This window comes from Phaenicophaeus curvirostris, chromosome 25 (genome assembly GCF_032191515.1).
Source record: "Phaenicophaeus curvirostris isolate KB17595 chromosome 25, BPBGC_Pcur_1.0, whole genome shotgun sequence".
NCBI classification, from domain to species: domain Eukaryota; kingdom Metazoa; phylum Chordata; class Aves; order Cuculiformes; family Cuculidae; genus Phaenicophaeus; species Phaenicophaeus curvirostris.
The window spans coordinates 861,623-880,701 of record NC_091416.1 but is presented as its reverse complement, the minus strand read 5'-3'; the positions used below and the strand labels follow the sequence as shown (position 1 = coordinate 880,701).

General features: G+C 60.6%; 2 protein-coding genes across 3 annotated transcripts; both read left to right on the top strand.

The window, feature by feature from the left end:
- Window positions 1–3,251: 3,251 nt before the first annotated feature.
- NLRX1 (NLR family member X1) lies at window positions 3,252–10,515 on the top strand. Its single transcript, XM_069876280.1, has 11 exons — window positions 3,252–3,274; window positions 4,057–4,188; window positions 4,253–4,526; window positions 4,781–4,908; window positions 5,011–5,071; window positions 5,490–5,587; window positions 6,123–6,739; window positions 7,155–8,569; window positions 9,300–9,386; window positions 9,482–9,733; window positions 9,888–10,515. Exons 3-11 carry the CDS (start codon window positions 4,513–4,515, stop codon window positions 10,204–10,206), a joined length of 2,991 nt encoding a protein of 996 aa, XP_069732381.1. The 5' UTR covers window positions 3,252–3,274; window positions 4,057–4,188; window positions 4,253–4,512; the 3' UTR covers window positions 10,207–10,515.
- Window positions 10,516–10,754: 239 nt separating this feature from the next.
- NHERF4 (NHERF family PDZ scaffold protein 4) lies at window positions 10,755–15,058 on the top strand. 2 transcript variants are annotated; one of them, XM_069876295.1, is made up of 10 exons: window positions 10,755–10,917; window positions 11,492–11,519; window positions 11,971–12,035; window positions 12,228–12,439; window positions 12,580–12,766; window positions 12,905–13,041; window positions 13,115–13,319; window positions 13,487–13,683; window positions 14,091–14,261; window positions 14,456–15,057. In XM_069876295.1, the coding sequence occupies exons 1-10, from the start codon at window positions 10,902–10,904 to the stop codon at window positions 14,498–14,500; spliced, it is 1,263 nt and encodes a 420-aa protein (XP_069732396.1). In that variant the 5' UTR covers window positions 10,755–10,901; the 3' UTR covers window positions 14,501–15,057. The 2 variants fall into 2 exon arrangements, with proteins under 2 accessions (XP_069732396.1, XP_069732395.1); XM_069876294.1 differs by lacking the exon at window positions 10,755–10,917 and having other exon boundaries at window positions 11,387–11,519; window positions 14,456–15,058.
- The last annotated feature ends 4,021 nt before the right edge of the window (window positions 15,059–19,079 follow it).

Here is a 19,079-nt window from a genome sequence, read left to right as displayed (position 1 = left end):
CTTTCCGTGCTGAGCATCGGGAGTTTCCTCAGGGGCTCTTGTCTGACTTATTGCTCTCCCTGACAAAATTCCCCTCGGCTCCTGGACCTTCCTTCGCTGCCAGCCCCGTGCCGCGCTCTGCAATGGACCCTGCCAGCCTCCCGGGCTCAACGCTGCCAACCAAAGCCACGGGGACACGGCCAAGTGGGGAATGGTCCCCGTGTCTGCTCTGTCACGAGGTGGACAGATGGACAGGGAGCCAGGAGGATGCAGGCTGGCGCCCTCCTCCACCTTCACAGGACCAGTGATCCACTTCTGTCTTGCTGGTGGGCTGTGGTGAGTTCAGCCTTGTCCAGCACAGGGCAGGCACTGCCAGGCTGAGGTTTTTCTCCTAGATGGATCCCAAGTGGGCAGGAGGTGTTTTGCACAGCTCCTGCCTCCTGCCCGCCCGTGGTGGGTCCAGCTTCTTGCACACCGACGGCTCCAGCGCTGTGCCCTGCGCCCAGACACGGTGCCTCTTGGGACCCCCCTGAGCCATCGCAGCCACTGCTGCTCCCAGAAGGACCAGATGGACTCATGTGGGGGGCAGATGGGACCAGCAGGCACCCGTGTCCTCACGCACTCAGCCTCACTGCAGCCTTCGCCGCCCAGTCTCTGCTGCTGGCAGAGAAACCTGTGGGGCAGGTTGCCCAGGCTCGGGGCAGTTGGAGGGAGGCAGCTCCACAGGGGCCTCCGTGGACCAGCAGCCCCCCAGGATCTGCAGGACAGTCCAGCACAGCCCCCTGCGCCGCCGAGCGCGTGGGTGCAGAGCCGCGGCTGAGCAGGTACACGGCCACCGTGGGCAGGGGGCTGGGGAAGCTCTGGGGATGGAGAAAGGCTCCGATCTCCCACCGGGCAAGGGTGTGGGGAGTAAGATCATGGGGCAGGTATCCCTCATCCCCGTGGCCTCCGGTGCCTCAGAGAAAGGGCACTGGCACTCGAGCAGGGCCAGCAGGTGAAAGTGTTGGCACAAAGGGGCGGTGATGACTGAGCACCTTCTGGTATAGAGACCCTGAGCCAGGCAAAAGCACCCTCAGTGGTGCCCAAGGCATGAATGCAGCTGAGGAACCAAAACATCACCATCGATTGCACCTTCTGTCTCAGCGAGGACAATCCCAAAGACGGTGGAAGGCACAGAGAAATGCAAAGGGACTGAGGGACGTGTTTGCACTGAGCCCAGCAGGCTGCACGGCTGGGCCAGGCACCGGGGGTTTATTGCCCCTCCGGTGCCCTCCTGAGGGGTTCTCCCTGCCCTGGCCTGGCAGAGGGAGGGATGCAGCTCCCCTGCTCTGGGGGAATGTGGTGGAGCAAGACTGGGCTGCTCCAGCCTGGTGGCTAGTGGTCATCGCTCCAGGATGTCTCTTTAGGGTAAGCAGGCACTGAGCTGGGCTGGGCAGGACCCCTTGGCGATAACGATGGTCATTTCGTGGTGTGGGGCCAGGAGTGCCCAGGCTGGGTCTCGCCTTGTCCTGGGTGTGTGGAGCATCCGTGCATTGGGCTGCACACAGCAGTGAGGATGCACTTTATCAGAGCAGGGGAGCGGGGTTATTGGGAGCTTCTGACTGCAGGGATCCCAGCGGGGCACAATCTGGAGGAGTGTGATGGAGGAGAGCAGGCTTCTTCCCCCACACCTCCTCTCCCCTCCTGCCTTCCCTCATGATGCACTTTGAATGGATGAGGATGTTATCCAGGCCTTGGCTCCGGCTCCCTGGGAGCACTAGCTGAACTTCAACTCATCTAAAACTGCTTCAGCCTGGCTCCCTCAAGCTCCCAGGCATGGTTGTATCAGGAACCTCCTCTCAGGCAAGCAGGACCTCGCACCTCCACGCACGTCCAGGCCACCTTTGTCACACGCACAAGAAGAGCGACTGCATCGTCACCCGGCAGGTGCTGGGGTTTGCTGGAGGGGAGGCTGGGCCAGCGCAGGGAGGGGATGGGGCTTCTCCTAGCGTTTCACCCCTCTCTCACGTCAGGCAATAAACCCGTGTTTCGTTCTCACTCGGTGTGGACGCTCTTTGTCCCTCTGCCACGGGAGCTCCTGGGGCCACGAGCAGCCTGGGGTCTCTGCACGCATCCCCACCACGCTGCACCCTGTGGTTTCTCCAGCCTTCACCTTGTCCTCACACGTAGAGGAAGGTGTTTGGTGGGGTGCAGGTGTGATACAGGACAGGGGGGACCGTGCGGAGGGGGGCAGGTGTCAAAACCCACGCTGCCTCGTGACCGGAGAGGAGCTGCTGGAATCCTGAGACCATTTGCCAAACTAGGATGCAGGTAACAGTTCAAAGGCTGAGGGAAGGTGCTTGTGCAGCTGATGTGGTGCAGCACGTGGGTGCCACTTGTGCGGTGAGGCTGCAAAGGGGCCAGGGCACTGCTGCCCACGGCTGCAGCCTGGCAGGACCCAGGCAGGGTGGAGGGGAGCCTGGGGCTCTCGGGGCTGCTGGCAGGGCCCTGCTGGCTCCCTGGGCTGGGCCACACACGCAGGTAAGTGCCCTGCAAGGACAGGGTGTCGAGGTCCCTGCTTGCTGCTGGTACTCGCCAGTGCCAGGAGGGCCCTGGGAGCTGCTGGGCAGGTGGAGGTGTTGTGGCTTATTGTGGTCTTTCTGAGATGCCAGCTGTACTTGTTGGATTTCACACATCAATAAAACTTATATTTATAGTGTACTGCCTGGATGCCTCCTCTCCCTGAAGGTTTGTGTGAAGGGGGAGACGCACGAGCGTCCCTGTACCGGGGTCTGCAGTGGGTGCTGGGGGCAGACGCAGGCTGCACAGCCAAGATATACAGGGATGCTCGCGTCCATGTGGGTTATGTGTAGGGTTTTGGGGTGCGAGCATGTCCTCTGGGGTTCCCAAGGAGTGGATCCTTGGCCCCAGCACCCTGGGGTGGGCTGGCAATTCCCAGGATGGCACCCAGGGATGGAGCAGGGTGCATGTGACCCTGCAGACACCGCGAGCTCTGTGCTCAGCTGGATCTCTTGAGCAGATCTGCAGGCAGCAAGAGGGTAGGTGGATCTGTTCGTGTGTGTTTGCGCATGTCTGTGTGTGTTACACAGCCAGGCAAAACCCGGCGCTGCTGCTTTGCCAGCTCCTCCAGGCTCCTTTCCCCGCGGGGTGGCTCTTGTCCCGCTCCCTGCGCTGTGTGAGGTGGTGGCAGCTGAGCACGAGGGGATTTCTCTCCTGGCACTCATCCCTGCGGCTCCTGCTAGGGCTGTGGAGCCACGAGCCGTGTCAGAGCAAACCTCATCTGGCAGCGCTGCTGGTAAGGGCCCAGCACCTTCTCCACGCTGCATCGGTCCCGGTGGTGGGGGCACAGGGGCTTTTCCACGCGGGTTCTCTGCTGCGTCCCCGGAGCGTTGGCCGTGGCCGCTCTCCCACGTTGCTCCGCGGACGCCGTGCGCAGGGCAGGATGGGACAGGACGGCATTGCAGGAAGTCAGAGCTGCACAACAGCCACCTACGGAGAGGAGCTTCTTCCCCAAACGCGGAGGGAAGGAGGTGGCTGAGCAGAACTGAGCTCTCTTTCCTCCGTGGGCTCTGTGCCTGGCAGCACGAGTAGAGGGATGCAGGCTCAGCCCCTCCTGGCAAGGAGTTCTGCTGGAGGTAACCTTAGCCGTCGCTCTCATCTTGCTCAGTGCCAGCCTCTCCGCTGCCCTGGGTTCCAGGTTTCAGCACCACCGGGGTTTCAGCTGCTGTGTCCCTCTGGATGGAAGCGGGGAGGCAGGAGGGATGGAGCAAGGGCCAGATGTGCAGAGGGGTCCCTGAAGGGGGTCGCAGCAGGCGGGCGGCACCAGGCGGCAGAAGGGGCTGGGAGCCAGGAATGGGATGCACGGACGTTCTCTTGCTGCAAAGGCCCCAAGGGCAGGACATTGAGGTTCAAGGTCATTTCCATTGCCCTCACCCCCGTGCCTCAGTTTCCCCACCTGGAGAGACTGCAAGCAGCCCAGGCTGTGGGAGATGCGACCAATCCCTTGCCCTGGGGCAGACAAATGCAGAGATTCACACGCTGCTAGGGTTTGCTAACCCCCTTCCCCCTGTGCCTCAGTTTCTCGGGATGGTGGGAGCTGTGAACACGAGTTCTGCTCCTGAAGGATCACCCTGCTGAGCTGGGGTGGGAGCCTGAGTCAGCGCCGGCACAGCCAGTTCTGCTGGATTGGACCGTGTCCTACTGGGGCAGGTGAGGATCCCACTCTGCCCCACAGAGCCAGGCACAGATCTCATCTTAATTTCTCCTTTTTCAGCTGAAACCTGTTCCCCTTCATCCTATCCACCTGCCCTCCCTGATCAAGAGCCCCTCCCCAGCTTTCCTGGAGCCCCTTTCAGTGCTAGAAGCTGCTCCAAGGTCTCCCCGCAGCCTTCTCTTCTCCAGACTGAACAACCCCAGCTCTCTCAGCCTGTCCTTGTACGGGAGGTTCTCCAGCCCTCCGATCATTTCTGTGGCCTGCTCTGGACTCGCTCTAACAGCTCCATGTCCTGCATGTGCTGAGGGTTCCAGAACTGGATGCAGGGCCCCAGGTGAGGAGCAGAGTCCCCTCCCTCGCCCTGCTGGGTGCCTGGCACAGCCCTGCTCCAGCCCCCCTGCCAGCTGGCACGAGGCTGCTCCCCAGAGGGTCTGCGTGGCCCAACGTGGGTGTAGGTGGTTCCCGATCCAGGCATCCCCGGGCTGGGGAGGGGGCAGGTACATCCTCAAGCTGCAAAGCTGTGCTGGGGCAGGGGAGCAGCGGGTGCAGACACCCAGCCTGCCTCCTGGGCTGTCCCCTCTCTTTCAGGCAGAGGATGTCGCGGGCTGTGCGACACCAGAGCTGCCAGCCCTGGGGCAGGTGGACGCAGCTGTGTGGGTCCCTGCCAGGGAGCAGGGGCACCCGGAGCATGTACCTGTGCGCTGCCTCCGTGCCAGGTGAGCTGGGCTCCGCGTCAGGGGGACGGTGACCCTGAAGAGCTAGAGCTGGGCAGTGATAGCTGGAAATGGCCATCCCTGACCATCTTCTGCTCCCTCCAGGCATTGCAGGCAGCTCCTTCCTCAGGAAGATCCTCTGCACCAGCGGCATCTCCCTCCCCAGGTCAGTGCCACGCAGCGGAGAGCTGCCTCCTCCTGCCCCACGGGTGTTTGCCGCGGGCACGGGTGGCTGAGCTGAGCCTTGGGACCACTGGGGCTCTGCGGGCAGGGATGCTGCTTTGCCTCCACCTGTAAACCAACCCAGACCCAGCTCCCTGCCTGCTCTGAACTCAGCCCAGCTTCTCTGCCTCGCCTCGGCTTCACGTGGGATGCATGGCGTGCGTGGGATGCACGGTGCATGGCTCGCTGACCTGCCCTTGCCCCAGCCCTGTGTTCTCCTTTGGTATTGAGGAAGGAAAGGGTGAGCTGGCTCAACTCACCGCTACCCACGCTCTCCCTTGCGTCCTGTCCACCCTGCCTCGAGCAGGGTTTGGAGCTGCTGGCCCCTGCCCTGCTCGTTGACGCTCTCCCTCCTCTCGCAGGGGCTGCGTCCGCTACCAGGGAGGCTCCCAGGATGGTTCTGCCCATCCCAGCTCCTCTCGCCACGGGCCGTCCCGGCTGAGGAACGTGGCTCCTTCAGGTGACCTTGCAGCCCTGCACTGGAGAGAATGGGGGGTCTCAAACGGTGGGCTGGGGGAAGCTGCTGTCCTGGGTAGCGCGAGGGCTGACACCTCATTGCTCTCTACAACTGCCTGAAAGTTGGTTGTGGTGAGGTGGGTGCTGGTCTCCTCTCAAGTAACAAGTGATAGAAGGAAAGGAAACGGCCTCAAGTTGTGCTGGGGCAGGTTCAGATTGGATATTAGAAAATATGTCTTTACTGAAAGAGTGATGAAGCATTGGACAAAGCTGTCCAGGGCAGTGGTGTAGCCTCCATCTCTGGAGGTGTTAAAAAAACATGTGCATGTAGCACTTTGGGACATGGTTTGGTAGGCACGGCAGGGTTGGGCTGACAGCTGGACTAGGTGAGCTTTTCCAACCTTAATAATTCTACGTGCAAGGGTTAGCAAGAAATGGGTTCTATCCTTCTATCCGTAGCCACCTCACTGCAGTGGCTCGGGGCAGGCATATTCCCCAGTCCCCTGCTAGGGAGAAGCCCTTGTTTTTCCTCTTCCCAGATGCCATCAAGAAACACCAGAAGAGCCTGTCTGCGTGGTTCAGCCACCAGCCCAATGAAGAGAGGCAGTTCGGCCCTTCCTTCTCACTGGATGCGGTCCATGTGGACCCGGTGATCCGGGAGAGCTCCCTGGAGGAGATCCTGAAGCCCTCACCTGACTTAACCATCCAGAACCAGCTCCAGCAGCCCAGCAGCCAGGTTATCAGCCTCCAGAACCTTTTCGATGTGGATGCCTGTGGGCGGCAGGTGAAGAACGTGGTGCTGTACGGCACCGTGGGCACAGGGAAGAGCACCCTCATCAAGAAGATGGTGGTGGACTGGTGCCACGGTCGCCTACCCCGCTTCGAGCTGGTCATCCCCTTCTCCTGCGAGGACCTGTCCCACAGTCATGCCCCCATCTCACTGCGGCGCCTCATAACCAAGAAGTACCAGCACCTCCGGGACGTGGTGCCGATGCTGGACACTTCCAACCTCAAGGTGCTTTTCATCCTCAACGGCCTGGAGCGCCTCAACTTGGACTTCAGGCTGGCTGGTACAGAGCTGTGCTGTGACCCCAACGAGCCCGTTCCTCCCTCTGCCATCGTGGTCAACCTGCTGCGAAAATATCTCCTGCCAGAGGTCAGTGTCTCCCTCCAGCTCACCCTGGGCCGTTGAGTGGCCATCGTGCTAAGTGCTTGTAGTCCGGCTTGGCTGTGAGCATACAAGCAGCCTCTGTTCCCAGGGGGACTAACCAAGGTGTCCTCATGTCTCTGTTACTGGTTTGTCTCTGAGGAATCTTTGGAGAGTCCTGGTAAGGTCCCAGGTTGCTCAGTTGTGATCTCCCAGACTTGATAGGTGTCTGGCAGGGGATGGGGAAAGCTCTTCTGTCTCCTCTGCCTGGGTCAGATTTGACCCAGCACTCTTTGCGCAGCAGCTCCTTGAACCCCAGCCCCGGGGATGGTGTCAGCCTTGTGCATCTCTGTGTGGGTTACATGCTTGGGACTCTGCTGAGCTCGGGGAGCACCTCCAAACTCACGCAGCCCTCTGCTTGCAGGCCAGCATCATCGTCACCACGCGCCCATCAGCGGTGCGTCGGATCCCTGGCAAGTATGTGGGCCGCTACGCCGAGATCTGCGGCTTCTCCGACACCAACCTGCAGAAGCTGTACTTCCAGATGCGTCTCAGCCAGCCTGGCTGTGCCGGAGAGGACGGAGTGGGTAGCAGCTCAGGTGAGCAGGAGAACTTGGTGGAGATGCTGTCGAGGAACTTGGAGCGCCACAACCAAATAGCTGCCGCCTGCTTCTTGCCCTCTTACTGCTGGCTGGTGTGCACCACGCTGCACTTCCTCTACTTCACCAGGACGGTTCCTCCCAGCCAGACCCTGACTGGCATCTACACCAGCTTCCTCAGGCTCAACTTCAGCGGGGAGGTCCTAGACAGCACGGACCCCACCAACATCTCCATGATGAAGTATGTGGCCAAGACAGTGGGGAAGCTGGCCTACGAGGGGGTGATGTCCCGCAAGACCTGCTTCTCGGAGGATGACCTGCAGCGGTGCTTTGAGGTGGAGATGAAGACTGAAAGCGAGCTCAACCTCCTGGAGGTCTTCCGCAGTGACGTCTTCCGCTTCTTCCTCACTCCATGTGTGCAGCCAGGCAAAGAGCACACCTTTGTCTTCACCATCCCTGCCATGCAGGAGTACCTGGCAGCCCTGTACGTGGTGCTGGGTGAGAAGAAGACCCTGGCACAGAGAGTGGGAAAGGAGCTCTCGGAGGTCATTGGGAAGGTGAGCGAAGAGGTCACCGTCGTTCTGAGTATCATCTCCAAGGTGCTGCCCTTGCGCTTCCTGCCAGTGCTCTTCAACTTGCTCAAAATCTTCCCTCGCTACTTCTCCCGGCTGAGCGGGAAGGAGCGCGATGCTATCGCCCACACCATGGCAGAGGAACTGTTCAAGGAGGAGGACTACTACAACGACGATGTCTTGGATCAAATAAATTCCAGCATCCTAGGTGTGGAGGGCCCCATGCGCCACCCTGACGAGGCTGCTGACGATGAGGTCTTTGAGCTCTTCCCCATCTTCATGGGTGGGTTACTGTCCCGCCGGAACCGCGCCATCCTGCAGCAGCTGGGCTGCTCCATCAAGAACCTGGCAGCCTTTGAGATTGCCAAGGCCATGAAGAAGACGGTCATCAGGAACAGCCGCAAGGGGCTGCCCCCGTCCGAGCTGATGGACTACCTCTTCTTCCTGCACGAGTTCCAGAACGAGCGCTTCACCGTGGAGGCCATCCGCTCCCTCCGGACTGTCAACCTCTCATCCGTCAAGATGACTCCTCTCAAGTGCTCTGTCCTGGCGTCTGTCATGGGCACCACTTGCCATGAGGTGGAGGAGCTGAACCTGACCTCCTGCAACCTTGATGCAAGCAGTTTGAGGATCCTCTTCCCCGTCCTGCTGCGATGCAAAGCTCTCCAGTGAGTACCACCTTCTTCTACCCTTGGTCAGTGCTAAAAAACTGGGTGCCCCCTCCCCTCCACCCATCACCGGGTGGCAAAGGCAGGGATGGCCTTTGTTTCTCCTCGGTGTAGACGTAGAGGACTACAGCTTCCAAGATGCAAGGCTCCTTGAGCAGCCTCGCTGGGGACTGCATGCTGGGATTTGCAGTCCCAGCACACCCTCCTGCAGGCTCTTTGGCAGCTCTCCTGCATCTGGTAGCGCAGGTTCCCCTGCAAGACCAGCTCCCTCCCATTCCTTGGCCTCCAGGAGCCACCCAGCATCCTCGCGCAGGAGCTGGTTCTGCTGACTCCGGGCAGGAGACATGCAGCCTGGGGTGGGAGTCTGGGCTGCGCAAAGGGTCGCGTCCGTTCCAGTCCATTTGTGGATCTGCACTCTTGCTGCCGCCCAGGCGGTGGCGAGCCGTGCTCAGCAGAGATGGATGCGGCTGTGCAGCAGGGCTGTGCAGCCATTCCTCCCTCCAGAGGCTCAGGAGAGCTCGGTGGGGTCCTGATCCCTCCTCAGACCTTCACCCACAGACCCTTCCCCTCCCTTGCTGGCGCTAGCCGGTGCCACCCAAGCTCTGGGGTGGTTTCAGTGAGCCCCCTCTTGGAGAGGAGCCCAGGTAGGGTGGCGACGGGGGTGACCGGGGAAAATGGAAAGATAACGGTCGTTTTGGTCCTGCCACCCCCATGTCTCGCTCCGCCTCAGTCTGCAGCTCAACAGCCTGGGCTCTGATGCCTGCAAGGAAATCCGTGACCTGCTCCTGCATGACAAGTGTGCGGTGAGCAACCTGCGGTGAGTACTGCCTCTGTCCTTGCACAAAGCCACCTCTGCTGCCCCCCACATCCCCTTCCCAGCCCTGGCATTGCCCTGAGCTCCTGTGTTCACAGGCTGGCGAATAACCCTGTGGGCGAGCAGGGGGCACGATACCTGGCTGAGGGGCTGGCAGGCAACCGCTCGCTGACCTATTTGTCCCTGCTGCACACCACGCTGGGCGACCGAGGCGCAGAAGTCATTGCGCAGCACCTGGCCAAGAACCAGCATCTCCAGGAGCTCAACCTGGGCTACGACTCGCTGACGGACGCAGCCGCCCTGCGCGTGGTGGAGGTGGCCAAGAACCACGCAACGCTGGACAAAGTGCAGTGAGTTCACTCTGCCCCATCTCCTCGCTTTCGCAGGAGATGCCTCCTACCCTGCTTCCCTCCCTGTGGCAGCAAGTGGGGAGTCTCCCCGACCTCCACGTCCTGCCCGGAGCCCTCACAGCATCTCCTGTTTGTTTTCTCTCCACCCCCACAGTCTGTACTTCAACGACATCAGCGAGGGCGGCAAGCGGGCGCTTCACAGCCTGCGCATGGACCGCGACGGTGTCAGAGCACTGGTCTTCCTCACCGCAGGCACCGACGTCTCCGACTACTGGTCCAACATCCTGAACGTGGTACAGAGGAACCTGCCTTTCTGGGACCGCGAGCGGGTTCAGCAGCACCTTGCCCTCCTCCTGCAGGACCTGGAGAGCAGCAGGAGACAGACTCCCAACCCCTGGAGGAAAGCAAAGTTCCTGCGAGTCGAGAGCGAGGTCAAGAAGATGCTGGGAAAGCTGCAGCATGGGAGCCTCTAACCTATCCAGGGAGGAGGAGGAAACACTGGAGTGTGCCCCCTGCACCCTTTTCCACATGGAGATGCCCAGTGGCTGGGTGCTGCCAAGGCTGTCGAAGGTGCTGGGTACGTGGGGCTCAGCCCTCATCTGCGGGCAAGGCCGAAGTGAGGGAAAACTGTAGAGAGAACAGGCCAGGAGCACATGGGACTTGTTCTTCTGGGCTTGTAGAGACCCAGCCACGAGCTGCAGAAGCGGCAGGGTGGCAGGACTCAGGCTTGCTTGTGAAACCTTTGGTAGCATTAAAGCGCACCGCTTTGTTTCCAGTGAAACGCACCCTTGCTGAGACGTGATCTCCTCTCTGCTGGGTCCTTCCTGTGGGAGGAACATGGAGGTGCTCTTGCAGCCCTTCCTCCAGCCCTTTCCCACTTCACAGGGCTAGCATGGGGCAGCCCACTTCAGCTGGTCTTTCCCATCATGTCCTGCCCTTGGAGGGCAGCTGGAAGCTGGGACACCAGGATCTGTTCCCAAGTTTGGGGTGCCCAGGCGCTGTTCCCCCTCCAAGCTCTGCTGGCAACTGGCAGTGCCTCAGGGCTGGGAGGGCAGGGGAGACTTGGGGATGTTTAATCATTAAACTCCAGCATCTTGGAAGAGGCGGGGACTCTGGCTTCCCTGCCACTTCACCCTGTACCTTGCTCCCTCTCCCGTTCCCTGCAACCATGAAGCAAACGAAAGGTATGTGCTGGGGCAGTGGGGCTTCATCTTCTGGAGACCCTTCCCACGGGCACATCTCCAGGTCCTGATTCCACATGGAGTAAGGCGATGTCAGAGTCGTGGGATGGAGCTAGAGGCATCAGGACAATGCACGTGGACATTGTGGAAGCCTTGGCAGGAATCTCTTCTTCCCTGGGTTTGGGGATTGTTGTGCTGGAGGAGGTGGGGAGGTGTTTTACAGGGAGGATGAGCAGGGGAAGGTCTCCATCTCCTCCTCCAGCTGGCTCTTTGGGGCCTTGGTGACCCTTCTCATCCCTCACTCAAAAGCCCAATGAGCTCCCAGGACTGACCTCCACCTGGCTGGCTGGTTGGCTGGGTAGGGGGGTGCCTGTTGGACCCAAGCAGCAGCTGCTTCGAAATGCAAGAGGACACTGGTGGTGGGGCCAGGGGCTGAGCTGTAGGGGCTGCGTGGGCTCAGGAAACCCACCAATCTGGCATGGCATGCTCAGCCTGGACAAGCCTGGAGTGCTCGCGAGGGTGGGGTCTGCTCCTGGCCCTGCCACCTCCTGCGCTGACCTCTCCTCTCCCTCTGCAGGGCTTGAGGGTGACAAGAAGTCCATCATGTAAGTCCTGAGGTCCCCCCCGCCAGGGGCTTCCTGGGGCTCATGGTCCCACAACTGGGCTGTGCTGGGGCACATCCTCAGCTGAAGTGGTGTGGGTCACAGCTGCCAATCTCAGCTGCCTCCCCAGGAAGGTGTTCCCTGAGTTGGTGGTTCAGGAGAGACATGAGGAACATCCATAGAATCATAGAATGGTTTGGGTTGGAAAGAACCTCAAAGCCCATTCAGTTCTAACCCCCTGTCATGGGCAGGGACACCTCCCACTGGACCAAGCTGCTCAAGGCCCATCCAACCTGGGAGATCCCCCCTTGGCTTTCCCAAAGGAAGAGGAGGCACTGGAGCTGTGGCCCGAGCTGTCCCCTCCTGGGAGGAATGGGGTTCCCCGTGGCAGGGCTGGGAAGGGAAAGCCGTGCTGCACCACTGATGTGGCCTCTCCTGCCCTTTATCATTGCAGAAAATTTGAATTTAACCCCAAAGATGGAATTGACAACCCTGCCTTGTCGCTGGCTGAGGACACGGGTAAATACCCTCGTCTCCCCAGGGCTGCCCTGGGTCAGTGTGGGGTTCTGGGGGCTCGAGCTCTCTCGCAGGGAGCTGTGGGGAGGAGAACGTGTAAAGCGCCAGGGATGGAGAGATGCCAGCCCAGGATGGCTACAGAACCCACATTAGGATCCCTGCAGGGTCCTCCTCATGGGCTGTACCTCCACGCAGATGCCAAGGGCACGGAGGAGCCCCGCTTCTACCTCCTGAGCAAGGGCAGCGCGGAGACCTTCGGCTTCAGCCTCCACGAGGAGCTGGGCTGCGGGGGCCACATCATCCGGCAGGTCGAGCTCGGGGGGGTGGCCCAGCGCAGGGGGCTGCAGGACGGCGACCGGCTGCTCCAGGTCAACGGCCGCTTCGTGGACCACATGGAGCACCACAGGGTAAGCCGGGAGCACCCTGGAGCTGTGGGAGCAGCTGAGTCCTCCCCTGGGGCGCAGAGGATGCGGGAACCACTGCTCCCCGGGGTCCAGGCTGTGGTTTGGAGAGCCCTGCCCGGCGTTCACAGCCTGGGCCCTTCCAGGTGGTGCAGAAGATCAAGGCCAGTGGGAACCAGGTCCTGCTGGCGGTGTTGGATGGCGACTCCTACGAAGCAGCCAAAGCCTTGGGCAGGGACCTGTCCCAGATGCTGCCGGCTGACATCCGCCCGCGCCTCTGCCACATCACGCGGGACAAAAGCGGATTTGGCTTCAGCGTGTCTAGTCCGGAAGGTGAAGTGTGTGGTAGGGACGCTGGCTCTGTGAGCCTCCCCAGCACAGCGCCCTGCTCGCCCCAGACTAACTCTTCTCGATGATTGCAGAGGTCTTCTCCAATCTGGTGATTCTGTTCTACGATTCTCCTCCCTGCAGGCATGAAGGGCACCTTCCAGCTGTCGGTGCGGCAGGATGGGCCGGCGGAGAAGGCAGGGGTACCGCAGGGCTCCTGGCTCCTGGAGCTGAACGGGGCCAGCGTGAGGAGCTCCTCGTACATGCAGCTCACCCGCAAGGTGCGTGTTCCTGGAGGGGGTGGTGGGGAACCGCAGCTGGACTCGTCCTCAGCGTCCTGTGCTTCCCGTCCAGCTGAAGCAAAGTGGCAGCAAGGTGACGCTGCTGGTGGCATCGAGTGCCGTGGAGGAGTTTTACCGCCTGCGGGGTCTACGGGTCACGGCCGTTGCGGCAGACACCTCCTGGCTCCCCTTCAAGGCCCGAGAGCTGCACATGGTGAAGGGTCCGGCAGGCTACGGGTTTCTGCTCAAGGAGGATGACTGCAGGTCAGGGGCCACAGGTGAGGGGACGCTGTACCTGAGCAAGGCACGACTGAGGCTTGGGAATGGCTGCAAGCCCTGTGCCCGCAGCAGGACCTTCTCCCCAGTGCATTTGGGGGTGAGCGGTGCCAGTTCCCCCTGGTTGAACAGCTCTGTGAGCATCTTCCCTCCATGCCCTGTGCGCCAGGTCAGTTCCTGTGGGACGTGGACGCGGGGCTGCCGGCCGAACAGGCAGGGATGAAGGAAGGGGATCGTCTCCTGGCTGTGAACGGTGAGAGCATCGAGGGGCTGGACCACCAGCAGACGGTGCTCCGGATCCGTGCCAATGATGACCAGGTGACGATGCTGGTCATCGATCCTGCTGGAGATGAGTTCTACCACTCGGTAGGTTTTGAGGACCCAGCGTGGACCTGCCCTGGCTGGGGGTGCTGCGAGGTTGAATGATGGCTTTAGATTAGAGGGAGGAAGATTTAGATTAGACAGTAGGAAGAAATTCTTCATGATGAGGGTGGGGAGGCCCTGGCCCAGGTTGTCCAGCAAAGTTCTGGCTGTCTCATCCCCGGAGGGGTTCACGGCCAGGTTGGATGGGGCTTGGAGCCCCTGATCCAGTGGGAGGTGTCCCTGCCCAGGGCAGGGGTGGGACTGGATGGGCTTTGGGGTCCCTTCCAACCCAAACCATTCTATGATTCTAAGTCTTGCCCCCAGGCCTGCACAGTGAGGTCCTCCCCAGAGGTCCTGGCTTGTTGTGGAGCACCAGGAGCTGCACAACAATCCTCCTTCCGCTCTTCCAGATTGGGCTGTCCCCTCTGCTGTCTGCTGAGGACAGTGACCCTGCCTCAGGCTCCTCCACACCCTCTCTGCCCTCTCCCAGAGGCTCCCCTGGACTCTGTCACATTGAGGTGGGATCAAAGGGCCCTGGTTCCTGGCTGGTGTCTGCTGCCAACAGTATAGGCTTCACACAGGTAATGCCTCTCACCAGGCTTTCAGCAGTGCAGCTCACAGCCTGCTGCTGCCCCGGGTCCTGGACCCCTCACACTGGCAGGAGGGGGCTGTGTGGTCCCCTGGGCAGAAACACCCCTCCTACCTGCCTGTGGGGCAAGGTGGAGTGGGTGGGTGTTTGGGTGCTGACCACACTGACCCTACCTTGTCCCTGCAGAACTCGCACCACGAGGAGCAGAGAAGGCTGCACGAGGCATTTTAGCAGCCCAGGAGCACCCTGGTTCCAGCCACGCTCCCTCACATAGCACTTTGACCCTGCCCGTGGCCCCTGCCCGGCTTCCCAAAGAGCACAGCACAGCTCAGCGTGGCCACAGCACGCACAGCTGCTGTGCCTCTATGCCTGCGATGGGCTTGCAGCATCACACCTCCTAGAGACTCACCTCCACTGACCAAGACTCTTCCCAGGCTTCGGTGGTGGCTTCTTGTAGCCTGGAGACAGAGCTGTGCCTTTGCCCACCCAGCATTGCAGCCCTTGCCCAGCTCTGGGAGCTGCCAGGAGAGCCAAAGCACTGTCCTCTACACTGTGACCAGCGGACGGGGGAGCCCAGAGCGGGCCGCAGCCCACGGCCAGTGGGCAAAAGGGAAAGAAAGCAACGGAGGCCAGCAGGACGCTGGTGGGACCTGCACTTCTCTGTTGGCTGCAGTCTGCTCCTGCACGGACATCTCGCCTGCGCTCCTCCTCCCGTCCTCCCTGTGGGCAGTGAGTGTTCACCCCATCACAGCACTGTTCCTGTGTCACCCGTTTGAGGTGTGATTAAAGGACAAATCCACTCTGCTCCCTGGTCTCCTTTCTTGCCCTGTTCTTCTGCCTGCTCTCACCCTCCCGGTCCACGTGTGCTCCTGCCCTGGGGCCCTGTTGGAGCTGGGCTGCAGGTAACAGGGAGAGCAGCTCCAGAGGGCTTTTCCTCCCTGTGCCTTTGCAGAGGGTGATGCCTCAAAGGCACCAACAGCAGCTGGGAGCCTTCCAGGTGCCCCACAGCGATATCGGCTGTTCCCGTTTCCATCTCTGTGAAGGAGATGTTGGTTCAGCTTGCTTTTCTCTTGTTCAGCCCCAGCAGCACAAGGGAGCAGAGCCACGGCAGCGGGCCATGCCCTCACCTCGGGATGCACGGGTGCTGCGGTGCATGTCTCCGCTCGCTGCCAGGCAGGGCTGCGACAACACCAGGGTGGGCAGGAGGGAGCCCTGGAGGGAAAGAGGGAGCCCAGCAGGGAAAGTTTTACCTCTCTGTTGAGCGTGGGAGAGTGAAAATGAGCACAGAATTTTGCATGTGGCAAAGACCGCAAACCTCTGGCTGAGGTTTTACCTCTGCTAGTATCAGCCCCCTTTGAGCACTAACGGAAACAGTGAGGCAATGGCTTTTGCAGGCAGGGAAGTCTCCATCTCTGTCACCTCAGCGGGGCTGTGCTCAGAGCCTTTGCACCCTGGCAGCACCGGAGGGAGCAGCGCCAGCCAACAGCAGGGTGGTTTGGGGATGAGCAGTCAGAGCCAAAGCGGGAGGCGGGCTGAGCTTGGCACCAAGATGCAAGGTCTCTGCATCTGTGCCGCTGTCCCCTCCCACCTTCATGAATGTCTCGCTTGTCTTCCCGTGCCTTCTCCAGGTTCCACAGCCTCTGCCTAAGCTCTTTGGTTTCAGCTTCTGCCTGCCAGGTCCTGTCCCTCCGGGGAACCGCGAGCCAGAGACGCGCAGGACATCCTGACAGGTACCGCACACCGTGACCCTGGCCTGAGCACAGGCAAAGGGCACTATCCAGACCATACTGGTGGCAATTCCCCATCCAGTACCTCCTTGGTGGCTTGGCCCAGTTGTGACGTATCCCTAGTCTTTCTCTGCTCCTAAAGCCAGGGGAATGTGGGCGCTTCCCCAAGCCCTGCCAGAATCAAAGCGACTCTCACAGCAAGGAGCCTCCCCTTCCTTTCAGCGCAGCGCTGAGCAGGAAAAGCGTTTCCAGGGAGGTGCCTTACTGCAGCATCCCTACCACCTCCCATCTGCTTTCATCGTTGTTCCTCTCCTCCTCTGCCATCTCCGCAGCTCTGCTGGCCTCGAAGCAGCTTCTGTGCTGCCCTCTGGGGACTCCTAGGGCTGGAATTCACAGGGAGGTTGCGTGCCACCCTTGCAGCCGGGAAGCGCTAGTCCCTAGGAATTACATGCAGGGTAGGGGCATCCCTTGCTTGCTCCAGGCTCTGGCTCCTCCCAGTCTCACCCAAATGCTCTTTCAGCATGACAGCCTCCAGTGCTGCTTTCCTGAGCTTCTCTCCAGCTTGGCTTTCTGCAGCCAGAGGGAAGAAGGAAAGGACAAGAGGCAAGAGTAGCTCCCCAAAGGAGCTTGGCTCAGGGACATCAAGGTCTGTCCAATGTCCCAGGGCAAGCCTGCCTTGGGATGTTTTCGCAGGAAAACTTGGCTGGGATACAGCTGCAGCTCAGACACTGGCACCAGGGCTGTATTTGTGCAGACACCTGTCAGACACGGAGTCAAGGCGCAGCCGGTTTAACTTGAAGCGGCTGCCCCGCAGAGATGCACGCTCACTTGGGACTGAGGGCTGGGATTTTGCAGTGACAATGAGGCAGGAGCCACGGTGCACAGAGGCTTGGGAACCCCTTCCAAAACCCCACTCCAGGTGCTCTTCCAGCCTGGTGCATGCTTGCACTTTCAGGGGCAGGTAGAAGGGACTGGGGCCTGGCAGAGCTGCTCTCTTTGGGCTGGAGGGTGGGGTGGGGGGCAGGGTGCTTCAGGCAGAGCCCTGGGCCCCCTTGCCTCCTGCATCTTATCAAGTGTAACCGCGTTGCTGCCCTGGTGCAGGGTGAGCAGGATTGGGGGAGAAGCAAGAGCTGCAGTCAGGCTGTCCCAAGGGGCCGCAGCGCAATCCTTCATCCCAGTGCTCCCAGCTCCTGCTTCAGACTTGCCCTTGCTGGGGTCAGGAATCAGCAGGGGAGGGACAGGAGGGGCCAGAGGTGTGCAGGCACCTGGGTGGACTCTCCGCTGCAATCTGCCAAGCTTGAGGGAAGTGATTTCAAAACAACCAGCGTGATGTGTCTTTCCGGAGCAGCAGTGGTGCTGCAGGGACTCCGGCAGGGCCCAAGGGACAGAAGCAACTGGGAGCCCTGCAGAGGGGTGCTGGGATCCTTCCCGCAGGGAGGAGAGTCCCAAGTGAAAGCAACCTTTGCTTGAAGCCTCACATGTAAATACAGCCACGACGTGGAGTGAATCATCCCCAGAGAAGCAGATATTTAGGAATGCAATTACTCAAGTGTGTTCCCTGATCTCTTTGGATTGGAGCCATGGTGATTTTTACGTTTGGCTCCACAGAGCTGGTGTAACTCTCCCCATTCCTCTCCCCAGGTACTTGTGGTATCCCCAGGCTGGGCAGGGCACCCTCGAGTGGTCAATCCGGCTTGATTATTAGCCAGAATCCATTAGCATCTAATGGGGAAAGCCTCAGAAACACGGCCTCAATAAATGTTGACATATTTGAGGTCAATATAATCCTTAGAAAATTTTGCGCAGGTAATTAAAGCCAGACAAGGAGTGGCCTGTCCCAGAAATATTTACCAACCTTTACCAAAGGCAATAAAATCAAGACTGAATTTTATAGCCCAGCTACACCAGGCTCCCTCGCTATATCTAGCGCTGTGTGCTGCTTCCAGCACTCCTGCTCCCCTGACAGCTCAGCACACACGGTGTGTGATGCGGGAACTCATCATGAACCATCAGCTCTGGAGGCGCATCAGCCAGTGGAAGAAAGCAGCACAGTGCTTTGCGGTGACACAACCAGGTTGATTTATGATGTGCAGGGATGGGAGGAGAGGAACAGCCTGGACCATGTCCCTGCTGCCAGCACCGCAGGAGTCAGGGAATTGCAGAACTGTTTGGTTGGAAAAGACCTTTGAGATCATTGAATCCAACCATATCTGTCCGCTGCTAAACCGTATCTCCAAGCCTCCAGCTCCTGCGTGAGACAGGGTGCGTGGGTGCTGCAGGGGAAGTGAAGAGGTGAGCTCTGCCCAGCTCCACGAGGATGAGGCTGTGCTGTCACTGCTCCAGGCTCAAACCCGGTCTCCAGGCGCTCTCGCTTCCCAAGGTGAGGTTGGCCAAGCTGCAGCATCTGCTGTTCTGGTTCAAACTGCAGCACCTGTTCTGGTTTCCCTTCTCTCGTCCTCGAAGCCCGTGTGGTCAGACTGGTGCCGTGATGTACCAGCCCGAGCTGGTTTTACGTAAAGGAAGTGTTCTTCTGCCTGGGAAGCGGGCTGAAAAGAGGCTCTGAAGGCAACGAAGAAACAGAACTGAACTTACTTTCAGGCCCACGTCGGAATTTCTGAAGGTTTGTGTTGTCAGCTCTGGCAAAGGCCTGACCTGCTCCCTGCTCTCCTTTCTCTCCCCGTTCTGCCTGCTCTCCCCTGCTGGTCTGCACATGCTCCTGCCCCCGGGGAGCTCTTGGAGCCGGGGATGGGGACCGGGATGGGGACGGCCCCGGGGGGACCGCGGCCATCGCCGTTCCCATGGCGACCGCGCCCCACCCGCACCAAACATGGCCGCCGCAGCGCCGTCACTTCCGCACTGCGCATGCGCTACTTCCGCCCCCACCCCCTCCATCAGCACCGCCTCCTTCCGGGCGGGGGGGGCGGTGCCGCGCGCGCGGAGTGGGGCGCGCAGCCAATCAGCGGCGGCTCCTCCCGAGCGGAGGGGAGGGGGCGGGGCCGCGCAGCCAATCGGCGCCGGCGGAGGGGGCGTCGCCACGCGCGCGGGGGAGAGCGCGACCAATCAGCGCCGGCGGACGGGGCGTC

Excerpts from the sequence above, each read along its gene's own strand:
- NLRX1 (XM_069876280.1), top strand. Across the intron at positions 5,072-5,489 it reads AGCGGCATCTCCCTCCCCAG|GGGCTGCGTCCGCTACCAGG; the intron begins GTCAGTGCCACG and ends CTCCTCTCGCAG. Across the intron at positions 5,588-6,122 it reads GAGGAACGTGGCTCCTTCAG|ATGCCATCAAGAAACACCAG; the intron begins GTGACCTTGCAG and ends TCCTCTTCCCAG.
- NHERF4 (XM_069876294.1), top strand. The coding sequence starts at position 11,398 with ATGCTCAGCCTGGACAAGCCTGGAGTGCTCGCGAGGGTGGGGTCTGCT. Across the intron at positions 12,440-12,579 it reads ACCACATGGAGCACCACAGG|GTGGTGCAGAAGATCAAGGC; the intron begins GTAAGCCGGGAG and ends GGGCCCTTCCAG. Across the intron at positions 13,684-14,090 it reads GAGATGAGTTCTACCACTCG|ATTGGGCTGTCCCCTCTGCT; the intron begins GTAGGTTTTGAG and ends CCGCTCTTCCAG.